This window comes from Clytia hemisphaerica, unplaced genomic scaffold (assembly GCF_902728285.1).
Source record: "Clytia hemisphaerica strain Z4C2 unplaced genomic scaffold, Clytia hemisphaerica genome assembly, whole genome shotgun sequence".
NCBI classification, from domain to species: domain Eukaryota; kingdom Metazoa; phylum Cnidaria; class Hydrozoa; order Leptothecata; family Clytiidae; genus Clytia; species Clytia hemisphaerica.
The window spans coordinates 1389494-1407877 of NW_027103510.1; the positions used below are offsets into that span (position 1 = coordinate 1389494).

Genomic DNA, 18384 nt, shown 5'->3' on the forward strand with positions numbered 1-18384 from the left:
CGTTGTGAACATTTCCTCTTTTCGTACAACCATTTGTTCTGCAGAGACACAGATTTCTTACAATTTCTTCACGTAATCTTTGTCTCCCTTTCGTTGTTCCTCTTTGTTTTCAGTATTTGTTGCCTTGTTGTTTCTAACTCTTTATTATTTGCTTGTTTTGATCTTCTCTAGTAAGATCGGTGTTACTGTAACATATTTCACACACTCAAATCTCCTTGCTTTGTACTGGAGGCAAATCTGTATTTGGTAAGCAGGAAGCTTTGTGCATGCATAATGGACAAATCGTTGGCATTTCCTACACTGCAATACGTCGTTGTCCCGTATTATTTCATTTATGATTTATGAAGCAATTTTCGTCGGTGCAGGTACTATATTTTTGTTAAATTTGGTTTCTGGATTTTTCATTGGAATTCGCCATTTTGTTGCCTTGACCAGTCAAACTGGTCAAACTGGTCAAACTGGTCACAGACTTAAAAAATAGACTTATGATTGATTTATCCAAAATATTTTCGAAAAAAATCGGGTAAAAGTTTTGGTTGGGTGATGAAATATCGGGAAAACAATTCGTCGGGGAAAAATTTCATTTTTTTCCCCGATAAGGTTCGATAAGGTATACCGTTTGCAAAATTATAACCTAATTTGTGGAAATTCCCAAATAGGTAAACGGTGTTTTTCGTCCTTAAATTACACTTCTTACTAATTATTTTGGCCATCGAAGCTGTGTTCTTATAAAAAAACGTGTACAAACAAAAGTACTCAAGAATGTACTTTTTTTTTTTATTTTTTTATTTAAGTTCTCTTTAACCACCAAACAATTTGGTATATATCCGTATATATAACTAAACAATATCCTCTACTTTAGGCTATATAACAAAATTTACTGTACGGCACGGGACGAGCTTCAAGGATGGGCGGGGGTGTAAAAAAGGTATAGAGGCGGTTGCTCTGTAAAACTCTCAAACGTGGCTTGAGTAAAAAACGATACAGAGTCGCTTCTGAAGAGAATTAATTGGCTGATAGTGATGTATTGCTACTTCAACTCGACATTATTGATATGAAATAATTCCAAAATGGTAACATTAGCGACGGTGTAATGATTTAAGAAGGGAAATAATTTTTTTGGCTGCGCTGTTTATTTTGATATGATACGTTTGTTTGTTTTGTTTGGGTGTGTTCATGTAAGATATTTTCGTGACAGTTTTAATTTAGAATTCGTACGATGGCCCTGAAGTTTCTTCTCTTCTCAGAAAAGTTCAAAAGTTTCTAGAAGAGAAGTAAAAAAATTAAGAAGAGAAGTAAAAAAACTAAGAAGAGAAGTAAAAAAACTAAGAAGAGAAGTAAAAAAACTAAAAAGAGAAGTAAAAAAAATAAAAAGAGAAGTAAAAAAACTAAAAAGAGAAGTAAAAAAATTAAGAAGAGAAGTAAAAATTTGGTTATTTACTTCACTTCCACATTTTCTTACTTTTCTTTGGAAACATTGAAACAAGTAGAACAGTTAGTCTGTTTGTTATTATTTTAGAGACATGTGTCTTTGAGTTTGTTGGAAGCCAAAATCAAAATGGCCATACCTGTCGAGTTACAACAAGTGGCTTTAGAATATTTTTGTGATGGCTTTAATTATCTTGAGATTACTGAAATGTTAAGAGTGAGACATAATTGTAATATCAAACTTTCAGAGTTTAAAGCATGGCTAAAACGTTATTCGATCTATAAGCGACCATTGAGAAGCCGCAGAGACCGTAATGAAGTTGTTGTACGAGCAATCTTAGAAGAGTTGCATGGGAGTGGGTCTACAATGGGATACAGAAGAATGCATAAAGTTTACAAACCAAAGGTATCTGTTGCCGAGAGCGACGCTTAAGATTGATTATGAGAGATCTAGACCCTGAAGGTGTAGTAGACCTTCGTAGAAGACGACGTTGAGCAGAAGAAGGTATCACAGCTTAGGACCAATTATGTCTGGCATTGACGGCCATGACAAATTGAAGCCTTTTGGCTTTTGCATACATGGTGCCATAGATGGGTATTCAAGAAAATTGATCTGGCTCGAAGTTGGAAGCTCAAACAAAATGCCCGAAGTAATTGCAAAATATACTTGGGAGCTGTCAAAGAGTTTGGTCTCCCACTAAAAGTTAAAGCTGATGATGGGACTGAACCACGCATTGGTAGAACAATTCACACTTACTTGAGAGTTGTTGATGGTCGTGAAGATGCTTTCAACTCTTTTAGCGTAACAACCTCTCCACAGAATCAAAGAATTGAAGCCTACTGGTCCATTTTGCAGCGTGATAGAGTGGGTTGGTGGAGAATGTTTTTCAACCATTTGGTCGATTTAGATTTATTTTCATCTGATGATCCTGCTCAAGTTGATTGCATCAAGTTTTGCTTCATGATTTTATTATCGTATAGGATCTACACTCCATACTCGGGGATTGGAATGCACATATAATCTCTAGAAGTCGAAATGGTGCAGTCACAGGGAGGCCTGACTCTCTTTATTACCTACCACATCTGAGAAATAGATTAGATTATTCTGCCAGGCCTGACATTGAGGAAATTGAAGAATTTGATTATTTAACTTATCTACCAAGAGACTTTTCTCAAGAATTCGAGGACTTTGCAGCGATTGCAGTCGAAGAAGATAGGTTAAATCCCGTTACTGTAGTAGAAGCTATAGATTTGTACCTTACTTTATTAAATTTGATCCGTCAATTTTGAAAAAAAAGTATTATGTATGGTCTTTACTAGAAAAAAGCTTTTCAAAGTTTTAATTTGTGATTTAGTGGCTTTTGCAAGTTTTTGATCCACAATATATACGTTTTGTTTTTTTACTAGAACACCTAAAATATGGCTGAGCCTGGATGTGCTTATTTTTTCAGCAATTTTCAACCTAAAATGTTCTTAAATGCGTTCTTAATTTTTCAGACCCCAAAAACTGTTATAGTAAACGTTCTTTTGTTTTTAAAGGTGTTATCTTAGGGTTATCTTAGTTCTGCCAAGCAGTTTTCCCCAGGTTTCATGACTATTCATTTTGAAAATTAGAACCTTTCTATCTATGGTCATTTTGTGAGGCTTTATAAGATAGGAGTTCAAGTCTCGAAGTCTTGATGGTTTGTTTATTTTAGTTCTAGTTTTTGTATTTTCAACTTTTCGATATTCATTACTGATTGATATTTTATATTTGAGTGTTATAGAAACCGAGGTTTATAATAAAGGATCTTTCGTCCTGACTATTTTCGTATTAAGATAAGCATAGCTAAGGTGGGGTTTGGACTAAAAAAATAGATATACTGCTATCCCGGGGGGGGGGTACTAGGATTGATGGGTGTCGGGTATGTGCGTGCCAGACCTCTGGACCCTTACCCTTAGAGAGACTGAATTTTGGTGAAAAGGTGACCCTTAGAGAGACTCAGTGTAGAAAAACCCAACCCTTAGAGAGACTTTTTCACAAAAAATTTCTATAATGGGCCAAAGAAATTCGATTTTTAAAAGAATTTCTCCAATTTTCGAAAAATTTCTCTAATTTTTGGAAAATTTTCTCACTTTTTTTAAAAATGTTCTCACTTTTTTGACTTTTCACTTTTCTTTGACCCGAGTTTGTGAAAAAACCGACCCTTAGAGAGACTGATTTTGACTTTTGTTGTTTTGGTAACCCTTAGAGAGACTTTGGGAGGGTGAAAAACCCTACCCTTAAGGCACGCACATACCCAGCACCCATTTTTGCCTAAGTACCCCCCCCGGGACTGCTATAGAACATAAACAACATTTTGCAGTGCCCAGCCTCGGCTCAAAATTCCCCTTATGGGGGTGTTGAAGGTTTACGGTGATACACTTTTTTCTGTCCGGTATTTCGGTATTTTAAGAGGAAATGTACGGTATACCGCGGTATTCAAAAGGTGCAAGCCTGAACCATTCATGTTTTTAAAAACACCATAAAACACCACCGGTTTTTATCTTCTTGGTTCAGTCATGACACTGCAAGAGCTTCAAAATTGTTTTGAAAAACACCTTGAACACCAGGGAAAAGACTGAATGGTTCAGAAAGTTGCCTGTGTTTCTAAAAATGCATTTGGCTTGGGTTTAGTGGACAATTGGAAATTGAGTTTTGGAAATCCCAGGAACACATGAAATGCTGAAAACACACCACCTCGAGAGGAAAGGTGTTTCTGACAAAATATTTTTGCCAAAAACACCCCAAAAACCATGAAAGGTTCAAAAAAAGTGTTTCAGGCAAAAGTGTTTTCAGGGTTTTCGGGACTTTTTTGACATGAAAGGTTCAGGCTCTGCATGTGACGGTAAATTGCCTAAAATGCTTCTGTATTTCGGTATTTAACATGGAACTTCGGAACATGGAACTTCATCGGTGAATTCAAAATTTTTGAGATACACTTTAGTACCTTATCGGCCCTTTTTACTGCCCCAATTTAACGCCGGCCCCTTTTACGCCGGTCCTTTTTCCTAATTTTAGGCTTACGCCAATTAGGGCCGTAAAATAACGCTAAAGGTTATTTTAGAATCTCTATTCAGGCTTCAAAACAGTAAATATTAACGAAAATTTACATTAAAATGTCATCTTTCGGTAGTAAACTGTTGAAAATTCCTTTGAAATCACTGATTTTCGTGAAATTTTGGGTATAGAGGGAAAATGGATAGTTGTTTCCATCTTGGTCAAAAATTAACCGCAGCAAATTTTCTTTCAAAAGGAATGATCTTAGCCCTACATTAATGTTTGTTTAGAGTGACCTCTAATCTGAGACAAAATTCTTAAAAATGCTAACAGATGTGTCAAGGTGATTTACAATCTACTTAGAGTGGCATCCGTGTCTTGTCCTATACGTTTTTTATAAGAACAATTTCATAAGAATACGAGGCTGAAATTTGGAACAAATTAAGAAGAATCTGAGCCTCAGATTTCAGAAATTACTGAGAAGTAAAGGTTTCCATATTAATTAATATTAACATTTAAGCCTGAAAAACGCATACGACTTTTTTCCTATAAAAAGCGTATATATATACCGGGTGGGTAAAAAAACGCAACATGCTTCAAAATGGGTAATCAGATCAAAATAACTCTGGAAAAGTCTTTTTGATGATGATAAAACAATAGAGAGACCGTCAAGATAAGAAGGCTACCGTTAAGCGGAACTAAAATACTGAAAAACGCGCACGCAAAATTATGAGATGTTTGCCCAACTTCTTTATGCGTGAATCTACGAATGCCATCCTCAGAAGCTTTAGGCTTCCTGCGGTGGCAATGAGCCTTGGCTGTCAGTAAAATGGTCAAAGAGTCAAAAGTATAAACATTTTTCCAGAGGTTAACCAATATTTTCTCAATTGGTGTTCTTTTTGCTCATTTGCTCACGTCTTTGAAAAGATTTAAATAACCTTTTAACTCATCAAAAAACATCTCATACTCAATAAAATTAGCATGGTTAAGCCAGACAGAAAAAATTTCGGACGCCTCTTTTATCCAGACCCTCCCGTTTATTATATTTTACAAACATTTCGGACCCCCCTTTTATTCGAACCCCTTACTATTCGGGACCTTTTTCGAGGACCTCAAAAACCCTAAGTACCCTAAAGGGCGGCACATAGGCGGCCGTAGGTTGGACCATATGAGTGCCCTACCCGTGATCTCCCTGTAAGCCAGTCTTGTTATTTCTTGTTAATTGAATTATGTAACGCGGAATTTATAAATTTTTGGGAGATTTGTTACTATGAAATGAAAGGGACAGCCCTAAAATTGTATTCAGTCTAACTGAAACCCCCTAGTGGATATTTTCTCTCAGCTATAGGATGTTTTTGTGAAGGTTTCAGTTATCTGGAAATCATCGAATTATTGCGAGTCTAGCACAACTGCAATATCAAGCTGTCAGATTTTAAGCCTGGTTAAAAAGACACTCGATTTATAGGTGACCTTTGCGAAATCGAAGGGCCAGAAATGCAATTGTACGACAAGCAGTTTTAGAAGAGCTAGAAGAAAGTTGTTCCACAATGGGCTACAGACGAATGCACAAAACTCTACCAAATAAGGTATCTGCTGTTGATACTAAGGGAGCTCTCGATCCTGATGGTGTAGACCTTCGTAGAAGACGGCGTTTGAGAAGAAGACGCTACCATAGTTTAGGTCCAAGCTATGTCTGGCATATCGACGGCCATGACAAGTTAAAGCCTTTTGGCTTTAGTATCAATGGATGTATTGACGGATACTCCAGAAATTTGATATGGCTCGAAGTTAGGAAGCTCTCATAAAATGCCTGAAGTAATTGCAAAGTATTATTTGGAAGCGGTAAAGGAGTTTGGTGTTCCACTTAGACTGATAAAGCTGACAATGGGACTGAACACTCATTAATAGAGCCAATTCATACCTTCCTGCGGTTCGCTGATGGTAGGGAAAACGCATTCAATTCTTTCTCTCTCAACTCTCCCCAGAATCAAAGAATCGAGGCTTATTGGTCGATTTTGCAACGTGACAGAATTGGATGGTTGAGGAAGTTTTTAAACGATATTATAGATTTAGATTTATTTTCAAATTTAGATCCTGTTCAAGTTGACTGTATCAGATTTTTCTTCATGAATCTTATTCGTCAATATCTTCAATCTATTCCAAAAGTGGAAACGGTTCTGCCACAGTAGACCCGATTCTCTTTCTTTACTACCTTCCACATCTTCGAGGAAAACAGAATTATTCTGGTCAAGTGGATACTGACGATATACTTTAAGCGTACATATTTTCGCGAACAGAATCTTTCGCGAGGTTGAAAATTCGCGAAATCTACGACTTTTACTTTCGCGAATTTAAGGAAAATAAATAATAACTTTCGCGAATTGGGTGATAAAAATGAAGATTTTCACACGGAAAATAGCCCAAAAGTGACAAATGCTTCTTGATTTCGATTGAAAACTGGTATAATATGACTTCAATGGGGATTTTAAGGCAAACAAATGCCAAAACTAGTACTTTTCATTTTGTTTTCGAAGTTTTACAAATTTTCAATTTTTTAAACAATTTTTCACGAGCATAAACTTTCGCGAATCGCCTTTTTCAGAATTTTCAAAGGCAATTACTTTCGCGAAAATTCTCGAAAATCGCGAAAGTTTCTGCTCGCGAAAGTTTGTACGTCTAAAATAGAACAGTTTGCTCAAACAACTAGAATACCAAGAGATTTTTCTCCAGAGCTCGAACAGTTTGAGGTTGGAAACGAAAGGTTGCGACACCCAAAGACTGTAGCAGAAGCTATTGACTTATACATTACACTTTTAGATTTAATCCGTTATAGCGATATTTCAAAAATAATTTATTCAAACTACACCTTTAACATGTCATTCGTGTGTCATCCCCCCTGAAAACTACCAGTCTAATCTACACTAATCTATGCTCTCTTAAACTCTTAAGTTTCAATCAGACTTTTGTGTGCCTTTCGTTACAATCGACTTTTGGGTTTGTTTTGTTTCAATCGAACTTTTAGGTGAAGTGGGCTTCGTTTCGATTGAACTTTTGGGGTTAGTTACGTTTTAATCGAACCAAAACTTACTCGAGCGGATTTATTGGAGTTAATTAATCAATCGTAGGTCTATTTAGTCAAAACCCTCAATAGACCAACGTCCGAGATTTAGAAAGGCCTTAAAATGGTTTTTGTAGGGCACCCCTTAGATTGGGGCAAATTTTGATAATATTCTCCTACTAGGATGTAGAATTGACAAAAAGATTTTCCTCCGAATCTCCTGTAGTTTTTGAGTGAATCGATTTTTAGTTAACGATAGAGTTTTTTAAGGGTCTCCCTTTACTAACGATTTTTTTCGAGGTCTGGAAATCTAATATCTGAGGCTACCAATGGATTCAGCGTGAAAAGTAGAAAAGAGAATAACGCTACTTTATATGTTTCGACCACCTGGTGCCGAGAAATGGCATTTTTAAGGTGAGAAATCGATGTTTTGGGTGTTTTCCGATGACGTCAGCATTTTCTTAGGAGCTTTTTCAGAAAAAAATCATTCTTCACAGCTTGGGTAGCCCTGAATTATCCAAAAATGGCATGGTTTGTTTACTTTAGATGTCTGGATCGCGAGCATATTTTGGTTTTAATATTGAAAATTATCGATATTTTTTTTGCTGAGTTAGCCAGCAGTTTTTCAGCTCAGACATCGATTAGTTAACAAACCAATACCATTTTCAGGGTTCTAGGAAAATTGCCCCCATTAAATTTGACCAACACTGAGATTCTACATTATATATCTATATTCGCTTGCCTTTGACGACGATTAACTTAGCACCTTCAAACGTTATTGCGGCGCCGTTAATAAGCCTGTATCTGAAATAAAATATTCTCAGCTTTTGCTGGGGTGGTCACCACAAATCTACCATTTTATGGAATAGACCATGACCCAAAATTTGCCGTTCACTTTTCCTGACCCCTTAAGGTCTATTATCTCAGATTTATAAAAAAAAGTGTACCGTGGTTAGTTAGGGAATCCTACGTCTTCGATCCTACCTACTGTATTACAATAGAATTTCAGCCCTTGACCAATCAGATATCTATATTTCAAGAAATACCGTTTTCCAGCGATTCTCGGCTGTTCCGGCGATTTTAAGAAGGTTCCGGCCACCAAAATCAGTTTTGTTAACAATTCAATCATGCTTGATGATGGACATTGCTATAAATAATGTTTTGTGTGAAAAAAACAAAGAAATATCAGGAACTATCGATAATTATCATTATCGGTCTTTTAACTTCGAAAATCGGGTTCCGTCTCATAATTTCTTGGTCTCATTTTGGGCATTACCATTTTGCATCTTTGTGCCAAAAATCGGGAAAAACTAATGAGCCAATCTCGCGGATTTCTTATACTATGGACGGATGAACGAACATCAGTTAATTTATAGGACCTCCAGGTAGGTTCAAAAAGTTGGAAGCTAAGCTATAAAGTAAACAGTAAATCACTCCCAGAAATTTCCTCGTATGTTCAGAATAATACTTTTTTCTTTTTTTGATAAAAACTAGCAAAATGCATGAATAAAAAATTGGCAGCTAGACTATATACAAGAGGTAAACTGCTTCCAGAAATTTCCTCGTATGTTCAGAATAATATATTTTCTTTTTTTTTGATAAAAACTAGCAAAATGTACGGCAAAATGTATGAAATAAAAATCAGAAGCTTTACTATATACAAGAGGTAAATCACTCCCAAAAATCTCCTATGTTCAGAATAATATATCTTTCTTTTTTTTGATAAAAACTAGAAATGTATCAAATAAAAAATTGGAAGTTTGACTATAAATAAACGGTAAATCATTCCCAGTAACATTTTTGCGCTATATTCTGAGATATCTCACATTACCAAAGGATTAAACAATCTTTTAAGCTTAAACCTAAGATTAACTGATTAGGCACTCCCACAAAATAAAAAAAATGTATCTCAACAGGAAAAATAACCTATCGTTAAGATACAAACCATCCAATACAAACATAAGAAGTCAAATTGAAACGACCAGTATTGGTTAAAATTTACTATCAACAAAATGTCAAAACCACGAAGGTAGATGTCTTTTTTTCAAATAGTTACACTTTCAAACGGATGTGCTGTAAAAACTAAGATAAATAACATCAAGAGTATTAAAAAAGTTTTAAAAATGATCTCTATCGTTTTAAAGTTCAGTTATTCAGGCCATATCCATTCCCCAGTCAGTTCTAGCAAGAACTCTATTAAATTCGTCACGTAAATCCGGGAAGGAAGTATATGCGGCAGATATTTCCAATAACGGAGCACATGTATGAGCAATGGGTCTACGTTGTGATCTGGTTGCAAATGCGATGAAAGAAATTTCAATTTTTGAGACAAGTACTACGTCAGCTCCCGTTGTAAAGTAAAGAAAGTTTTTCAAGGCGTTCATTTCCAGATTCATTACATATTCTTTCAAGTAAGAAAACACATCTCGTTCAGCCAAACTTTTAGGTTCATTTTGTAACAGTCTCACTACCTTCATGTTGGTTGGCTCCATGGATGAATAAAGATCCTCTACAGCTTTGGCATCTGGCAATTTTTCTTTAAGTGGCGTGAGAGTGTTTTTCCATGTACATACCATAAGATAGGGTTTTTGCACTAACTCTTGCCTAGCTAGCTCCAAAAACACCCCGTAAACATTCATGCACGATACCTTCGTTCTGCATCGATATCTATCCAGAATGTTCTGAAAAAATTCGTCGTCGAATACATTTGATGTTTGGCCCGCTGTCAAAGCACTCGATACCAACCTTTCTTCAGTTTTGCTGATATACTTCAAAAACGCATTTAAAAGCATTTTGTCTGGCAAACTCTCGTCACCAAACAAACAATTGATCACAAAAGCCTTGCATAGAGTGAGTGGAAAATAGCCACAATCTAGAAACCCTTTCACTAAGATTAATCCAATAGTTGTCCATTCTTCGACGAAGTAGTCATGAACAACAAGGGGAACTCTTTGCATGTTGCCTAAAAATCTGGTGTCCAAAATTTCTCTCCAGAATGAAGTGTACGCATCACGAACAACGCCAATACCTTCTCCAGTTTCTTCTTTGCCTGTACAATCGATAAGTTTGAATTGGATTTTCGATCTTATGTTTACGTTGGCAAATCCTTGTAACATATCTTCTGGCAATGTGGATCTCCTCAGACGAATTGTCACACTAAAAGCAATGAAATATTTTCTTTAAGATTGTTAAATAAAACAAAACGTGAGTACCTGATAAACGGAGGGGTCAAAATAAACGAGGGGATAAAAAGACAAAAAAAAATTAAAGTCGTCAAATTCAAAAATTTTTTGGTCCATTCGAAAGATCATGAAAAACTGGTAAAGAAAAAGGTCACAACCTATATATCTGAAAATGCATATATCTCTCATATATTAAGGAAATAAAGCATTATGACGTCATAAATGATGACGTCATCGAAAAATGAAAAATTGTCAAAATTCAAAAATTTTTGGCTCAACTTTAATTTTTTGTTGCTATGGTAACCAATGACGTCATTTTCCATGGCAACAGGGGTGTTAGAATTTTGTAACCCAAGATTTTCTTGATCCTTGAGGGGTCAGGGCATCAGATCAAAAGTTAGTTTGCTTGTAACAAATCTGTGCACACGAGAAGCTTTTTTGATACACGAGCCTGCACTAACTGTATACTATTAGCTTATTAGTTGCAAATAAATTTGGTAAGAAAGATGCCTTTTCTTTTTACTATTTCGGAAATTTTTTATAAAACAGCTCCTTCGGCAAGCAAAGGGGGAGGAAAATAGTTTTCTTGCCAGATCGATACCCAGTCAGAAAAGTTCAGATTCTAGCTCCACTAACCTTAAGTTGAAAAAATCATAAAACAAACTTACTCAATGTCTTCAACAAGGTCAATCAAATCAACCACTTGCTCTCCATTTGCTGCATCTTCTGTAAAGGAAAATTATCTGTTAAAATGCAAATTTTAAATGAAGATATGATTAACTTTATTCTTGCCCCTGAAACGTAAGGTATATAGAAAACTAGCTGGTGCCTAGCGTCATGCGCCGTTATAGCTGTTAGTGAACACAGAAAAGCTCTGGCGATAGTATATAGCAAGATAAGAATCGAAACCATTGAAAACTGACTTGGAACTTAAGCTCCTGGACGAATATGGCTTTTTAAGAAGTATATTACAACACCCCCTATTTTTGCCTACTTATTTTCAAAAGACATTTATCAGTGCTTATTTTAAAGGTAAGGGCAAAACCATGTATATCAAGTTACCGTAAACTTCATTATTATTAACCAATTCAGGTGACACCGAACTTTCGTCAACGATTGGGCCTAGAATAAAAAAAAAACGGCGGTATAACAATAACAGCTTCATTAGAATTGATATCATTTTTGAAACGTATCCATAATTTGATGTTACAAAATATTTTGAAAAACTTTCCTTCAGAATTCAACTTTTCTAGCGCCACCCTGCTAAGTAAGGTAAAAAAGAAGACTTTAACAATAATTAAAACCATGTATATCAAGTTACCGTAAACTTCATTATTATTAACCAATTCAGGTGACACCGAACTTTCGTCAACGATTAAGCCTAGAATAAAAAAAAACGGCGGTATAACAATAACAGCTTCGTACCCATAACATAAAACAAAACTGACATCATGCACAATGAAGGCTCAATTTAAATTACACTCTCTGCTAACAAAAGAAAAATTATCTGACCAGACCTGTTGACTTTATGTATTTACATATTGAAATTTTCCAAAAATTCGATTGAAAAAACCTTTCTCAAGAAGTGGACTTCTTTCAAGCTAACCCTAAGTAACTAAGTGAAGGTAAAAAGAAGTTTATCAAATTAGGGAGTGGTCATAAAGTATCTACTAGAGGGGGATGGAGGATTCTGGGGGGGGGGGGTTCCAAATTTTTTTCGAGGGTTTAGGGGGGGGTTCCAAAATTTTTTTGAGGGTTTAGGGGGGGGGTTCCAAATTTTTTTGGGCAACTCAAGGAAAATGTAGGAAGCCTAGTTTCATGGTTTTACGTTTCAAGCTTCTGGTTGGCAAACCATGGTTGCGCTCCTTAGCCTCTATTAATATCTTCTAAATTACATACATAGGGCTTTGACAAACCCTATAAACTTGTAATATAGGTTTTATAGAAAAATTTCAAACTCAGAGAATTTTATTTTTCAGACTCCTTTTATTAACAACAGAATAGCTTGTATTTTAGGGTCTCGAGTACCTGATCTTCAAAATTTTCTCCCTTCGGGGCCAACCATGGTGGCCCCTCAGGATATCTTGAGTAATTGAGATGCCTCTGTAATGTTTCATGAAAAATGGCATTCAACATCTCACCATCAGTTTCAAAATAGACTCAGGGAGATTGTGTATCAGTAATTTTCAGGGAAAATAAACCGTAATTTTCTCCCAAAACTTAGTGAAACTCATTCATAGAAAATGACTCGTTGATTCTTGTCTTATCCCTGTTATACTCAACTTAACAGGGCCAAACTATCTCCATATACAAACAAATGATACTCTTTGTACCGCATCTGTATGAATTCTTTTTCGCGTAAAAATTTTTCTAGTAGGGGGGGGGGTGCGAAAAAATATTGGACCTTATGAGAGGGGGTTCGAAAAATTTTTCCAGCTTTGGGGAGGGGGTGCAAAATTTTTTTGGGATTTTTCCAAATATCCTCCACTCCCCCCTAGTAGATACTTTATGACCACTCCCTTACCGTTAGATCCTGTGACATTTTCAAAAGACTCCTCAAGCATCTGTCTGTTACCACCAATTTCATTCATTGTTGATGTCGTCTCATCAGAGCCACCTCCTTCAACATTTGAACCTGGATTTTCGTTTTGATTTGAGGGGTAACTTAAAGCTAAAACTGGTGTTTCTTGGACGAACTGAGATGTAGTGATAAAGTACGTTTTCGACAAATAAACATTGTTTACAGTCTGGTAGTCCTTCAAGGTTTGTTGTAACACAACCAAATTGCCAGCAGAATCAGTCAATGTGAATGAACATTGTGAGTAGTGTTCCCCAAAAAAATTACATCCATTATTTCCAAAAAATAATGTTATGGCTTTTGTTAATAGCGACTCTAGCGTTTCTGTCGATTCCATGTCTAAAAATCTTGGTCCACCACCTTTTTTGAACGAAACTGTGGATGTTCCTTTGTCAGTAGTTCTTTTCCATCTCACATTTACCTTCTTAGGTTTTGGAGAGGGTGCATTATTGTTAGAGTCAGTTTGTCTAATTCTTGCAAGGATATTACTCATTCTAGCTTGCAAGTGCTTTCTTTTGGGTGCCTTCGATCCACCTTGTTGTTGGTCCATAATTTATATCTTAAAATTTTGATTTTAACTAAATTTCAAAAAAGAATTGTTCCAGATCATTTTAACCCTATACCAGCAATAAAGGAAATGGAGGCAACACAATAATGACATTTTTCTGACTCTGAAACTTTGATCGGGCTTTGATTCTTATGGGTTGTTTTAAAAGGTGGTGCCATACCATGGGGTACCCCAATGGTGTACCTTATAGTCTACCCTGATTTCTCATTTCCACAGCATGATAATTTACTATCTTCGTAGATAAGCTGACTGTTCAAGCTTTAAATACTCCCCAATCTAGTCTGTAAATCTTTTTCGGGGTAGACCATAATAGGTACACCATTGGGGTACCCCATGGTATGGCACCACCTTTTAAAACAACCCGATCCTTATTAAGTAAGATGATTTTAACAGTGAAAGTAACCGAATAGCACAAACTTCTATGAAACACTAACTGGTTGTCTCCGTCTCGATGATACAATTTTGTTTATTATTCACAATCCCAGTGTGAGAAAAGTAATTGGAAATCTTCTAAGCCTCCAAGCTTTAGACAACAGAGAGGATAGGTACACAGACAAATGTTGTGAGATGGACATATACTACTCACACAGATATTTCTCAGATTCTAGCTCAACTGAAGTTGGGATGATACATTAACAAATCAATACAAAAATTAGCCTGGGAATCCAAGCTCAGTAAAATCTGTAAAATCAAAAAAAAAGTTCACTGGCTGGATATCCAGGCTTATACAAAAATAAGATCCCCCGATAAGATCTTTAAAAAGATACTACAAAAAATTGTACATGTTGTTGATAAAGAATGGGCCAATAAAGTTTATGTCTTAAAAAAACAATCCATTTTTGATTTGACTTTGTCACGAAGTTCAAGTATTCATAAAAAAGTATATACAAACCTCCATGCATGAACCTCCCCCAACCTAACAAACAACAAACGAAACGCACTCAACACACTGTCTATACTCAAACACTGCCAAAAAATTATGAAGCATAAGACAAGTGTGCGCGCACGTGTCTTTTTACGTTTTACTTTTCTTTTAAACTTTTCAAAAACGAGTAAGTGAAATATTATATTATGGGAGAGAGAAGTAAACAAAAAAGAGAGAGAAAAGTAAACATATCATGGCATGGAAGTAAAAAATATATTACTTCTCTTAATCTTATTAAAAAACTTTTACTTCTCTGTAAAAAATTTTTTACTTCTCTGCTAATAATTTTTACTTCTCTTCTAGAAATCATTTTTAGAAGTAGGGAAACCTCAGAGCCATCGTAAATTCGAAATATTTTATTTTCACTTTCACTTAATTTTTTCACCATACCTCCATCCAGTAGACATACACATAAACTCAGAATTCTAGTATGTAACTTTCAAAGTATCTGGAGCAAACGTAACTCCTTAGAAAAGTTCTTCAAGGACCACCAAATTGACGTAGTAATTGGATCCGAATCTCATCTTAAAGAACGTACCAAAAACTCTGAATTCTTACCACCACATTACCTAGCAGAACGTAGAGATAGGGAAGACGGAAAAGGAGGAGTCATTATCATCTACAGAGATTGGATGAAAGTTGACCAAATACCCAACAAAGTACCTGAAATTGTAACTGTTAAAATACAAACACATCAGAAACCTGTCATAGTCTCAGCATGTTACCGTTCAATGTATAACTCTAAAGAACAAAACAAACAATTAACAGAAGAAATAACAGACATCTGTAAGAAATACAAAAATCATCATCTTTGGATAGGGGGTGACTTCAACCTGCCAGATATAGATTGGAACACCAACAGTATCACTTCCAATCAGTATTCAAAAGAACTAAACGAACAATACCTTGAAGTCTTTGAAACTTCAGGTCTTCATCAAATGGTCAATTTTACAACACGCAAGAAAGCAATACTTGACCTTATGCTCACAAACCGACCAGGCTTTGTCTCAAATTGCTCACCAGTCCCAGGTCTTAGTCAGTCAGGCACATCCTGGCAAATGAACGGGGTGAGCATTTGCATGGGGTATTCGTCACCCAGTGTAAATGAGATAGGACGTCTCAGGCTAAAAGTGTGAAAATGAATAAAAATGAACTTCAAACTGAAAAAGGGAAAAAAGGAAGAAAACTGGGAACTTTATTTTTTCGTTAAAAGTTTCTTCAATCTTCGAAGACAAAATTGACCCATGGAAAAAAAAATTCATCTATGCAGTTCTTTGAAATGAAGCAAAATATTTCCAACCCGGTTCAATTAAACTGGGTATTCGGCGCTATTACGTCACTTTCGTTTTCGACCCCGTTCATTTGCCAATGGTCGCAAGTGAAAAATACCCTGTTCATTTGCCAGGATGTGCCTGACTGTTAGTGACCACGATACTGCCGTACTTTTAGACATGATATGCCACCCTCAGAGACATAAACCGATCCAACGCAAAGTGATGTGCTGGAACAGAACTGATTTTACAGCACTCCGTAACAACGTTAGAGATAAATGCAGAACCCTTTGTAATACAACATCTGACGAAACCCCAGTAAATGAAATCTGGAACGGTATAAAAAATATGGTTAAAGTATGTCAAGAGCGCCATGTCCCAACAACCACAACAAAAAAACGCTTTGATCAACCCTGGTTCAATCAAATATGCAAAAGAGCTAACCGACAGAAAATCAGACGGTATAGAGTTTACAAGCGAACAAGAAAAGATGAAGACTGGGTGAAATTTCAACTAGCAGCAAAACACTATAGAAAGATTTGTAACACCACAAAAAACAATTTCGTTAAAGAGACAGTAACAGGAAATAAAAAGAAACTTTTTAAATATATCAAATCTAAGCGAAATGATATTGCTGGAGTTGCGCCACTCATTGATAAAAATGGACAAACCCACTCAGATGATGGTGAAATCGCCCAACTTCTCAATCAACATTATTGCAGTGTTTTCTCCAAGGACAATGGTATAACTCCAACAATCAACGGTCCCAAAGGCTCAGACATTGCCAATATTAACTTTACAAGAAATGGAATTGAAAAACTATTGAAAAACATTGATCCCGGTAAAGCATGCGGACCTGACAATATACCTGCTCGATTTCTTAAAGAATGTGCTGAAGAGATTACAGATGCATATGTTAAACTATTCACCGCCTCACTTAAACAAGGGAAAGTACCGGAAGACTGGAAAAAAGGCACTGTCACTCCAATTCACAAAGGAGGAAACAAACCCAGATCAACTGCTGAAAACTATCGACCAGTCAGCCTCACTTCTATTTCCTGCAAGATCATGGAGCACATCCTATTCAGCCATATCATGACCCATCTCGAGAAAGACGGTACACTTAGTGATGCTCAACACGGTTTTCGCAAACAACGCTCATGCGAAACACAATTACTACAATCAGGGACAAAATACTTGGCACAAAAGGGAAATTCACCGGGGTGTTTTGAAACCACAATCGATTTGTAAGTGCTCTAAAGTAGGTTCGAAGGGTAGAGTTTTAAAACTCTGAGTTTTAACGCTAGACTTAAGACTTAGGACCTTAGGATCTGAGGATCCAAAAGTTTAAAAATGGTCCAGTAGGGCTTGAAGTATATAGCCTAGAAACCAATAAATCCCTCCCAGTTCGAAATAATCGATGAAATCAAGTTGAGGGCCTGAAATTGACATTCTCGCTCGAACTTCAATTTTCGAAAAATGGTAAATTAGCCAAAAGTGCAAATATATTATAAAATATAAGTGCAAATATATTATAAAATATAAAATTTTCTGAAATTTTCACCTTTTTGACTTTTCGTAAATTGCACCTTTTCAAAAAGTTAAATATTTCACAAAAAATTATGGCACGGATTGTAGCAACGGTTGATAAATTTGCAAAAGCCCTTAACAACAGTGAACAGATTGACACAGTCCTTCTAGACTTTAGCAAGGCTTTCGATAAAGTTAACCACAGAAAGCTACTCATCAAATTACATCACTACGGCATTCGAAATGAAATATTATCGTGGATCACTGACTTTCTATCCAACAGAACCCAATGTGTTGTTGTCCGAGGATCTACGTCCCCACAATCAAAAGTTGAATCAGGAGTACCACAGGGATCTGTATTGGGCCCATTACTCTTTCTCATATATATTAACGATATGCCACTCACAACCGAATCCACACTTGCTTTATTTGCTGACGACTCACTCCTACACCGTATCATTCGTAGCCTAAACGACACCACTATTCTCCAAAACGACCTTGACAAATTACAAAAATGGGAAGACGATTGGTCCATGGAATTCCATCCCAAGAAATGTAAAGTTTTGCGAATAACAAACAAAGTAAAACCTACTGTCTGTGATTACTTCATCCACAATGAGTAAACTAGAAACAGTCAGCAAAGCCAAATACTTAGGGGTAACCATCAACAAAAAGCTAAATTGGAAAGACCACGTTAACACGATTGTCTCTAAAGCTACCAATGTGAGACTTTTCCTGCAACGCAACCTTCAATCATGTCTTAAAGAGACCAAACTCGAATGCTACAAAATATTCATCCGCCCAATTCTCGAATATGCTAGCCCT

General features: G+C 36.2%; 1 protein-coding gene across 1 annotated transcript; it reads right to left on the bottom strand.

The window, feature by feature from the left end:
• Positions 1–9521: 9521 nt before the first annotated feature.
• Positions 9522–13845, bottom strand: LOC136799108 (uncharacterized). The gene is made up of 5 exons (XM_067055794.1): positions 13212–13845; positions 12009–12068; positions 11750–11809; positions 11356–11413; positions 9522–10661 (listed from the first exon to the last, which is right to left on the bottom strand). The coding sequence occupies exons 1-5, from the start codon at positions 13813–13815 to the stop codon at positions 9659–9661; spliced, it is 1785 nt and encodes a 594-aa protein (XP_066911895.1). The 5' UTR covers positions 13816–13845; the 3' UTR covers positions 9522–9658.
• Positions 13846–18384: the final 4539 nt, after the last annotated feature.

Coding starts and splice junctions, on each gene's coding strand:
- LOC136799108 (XM_067055794.1), bottom strand. CDS start 13,815: ATGGACCAACAACAAGGTGGATCGAAGGCACCCAAAAGAAAGCACTTG. Junction 12,069..13,211: donor AAATGTCACAGGATCTAACG/GTAAGGGAGTGG, acceptor TTTTTATTCTAG/GCTTAATCGTTGACGAAAGT. Junction 10,662..11,355: donor GACCTTGTTGAAGACATTGA/GTAAGTTTGTTT, acceptor CATTGCTTTTAG/TGTGACAATTCGTCTGAGGA.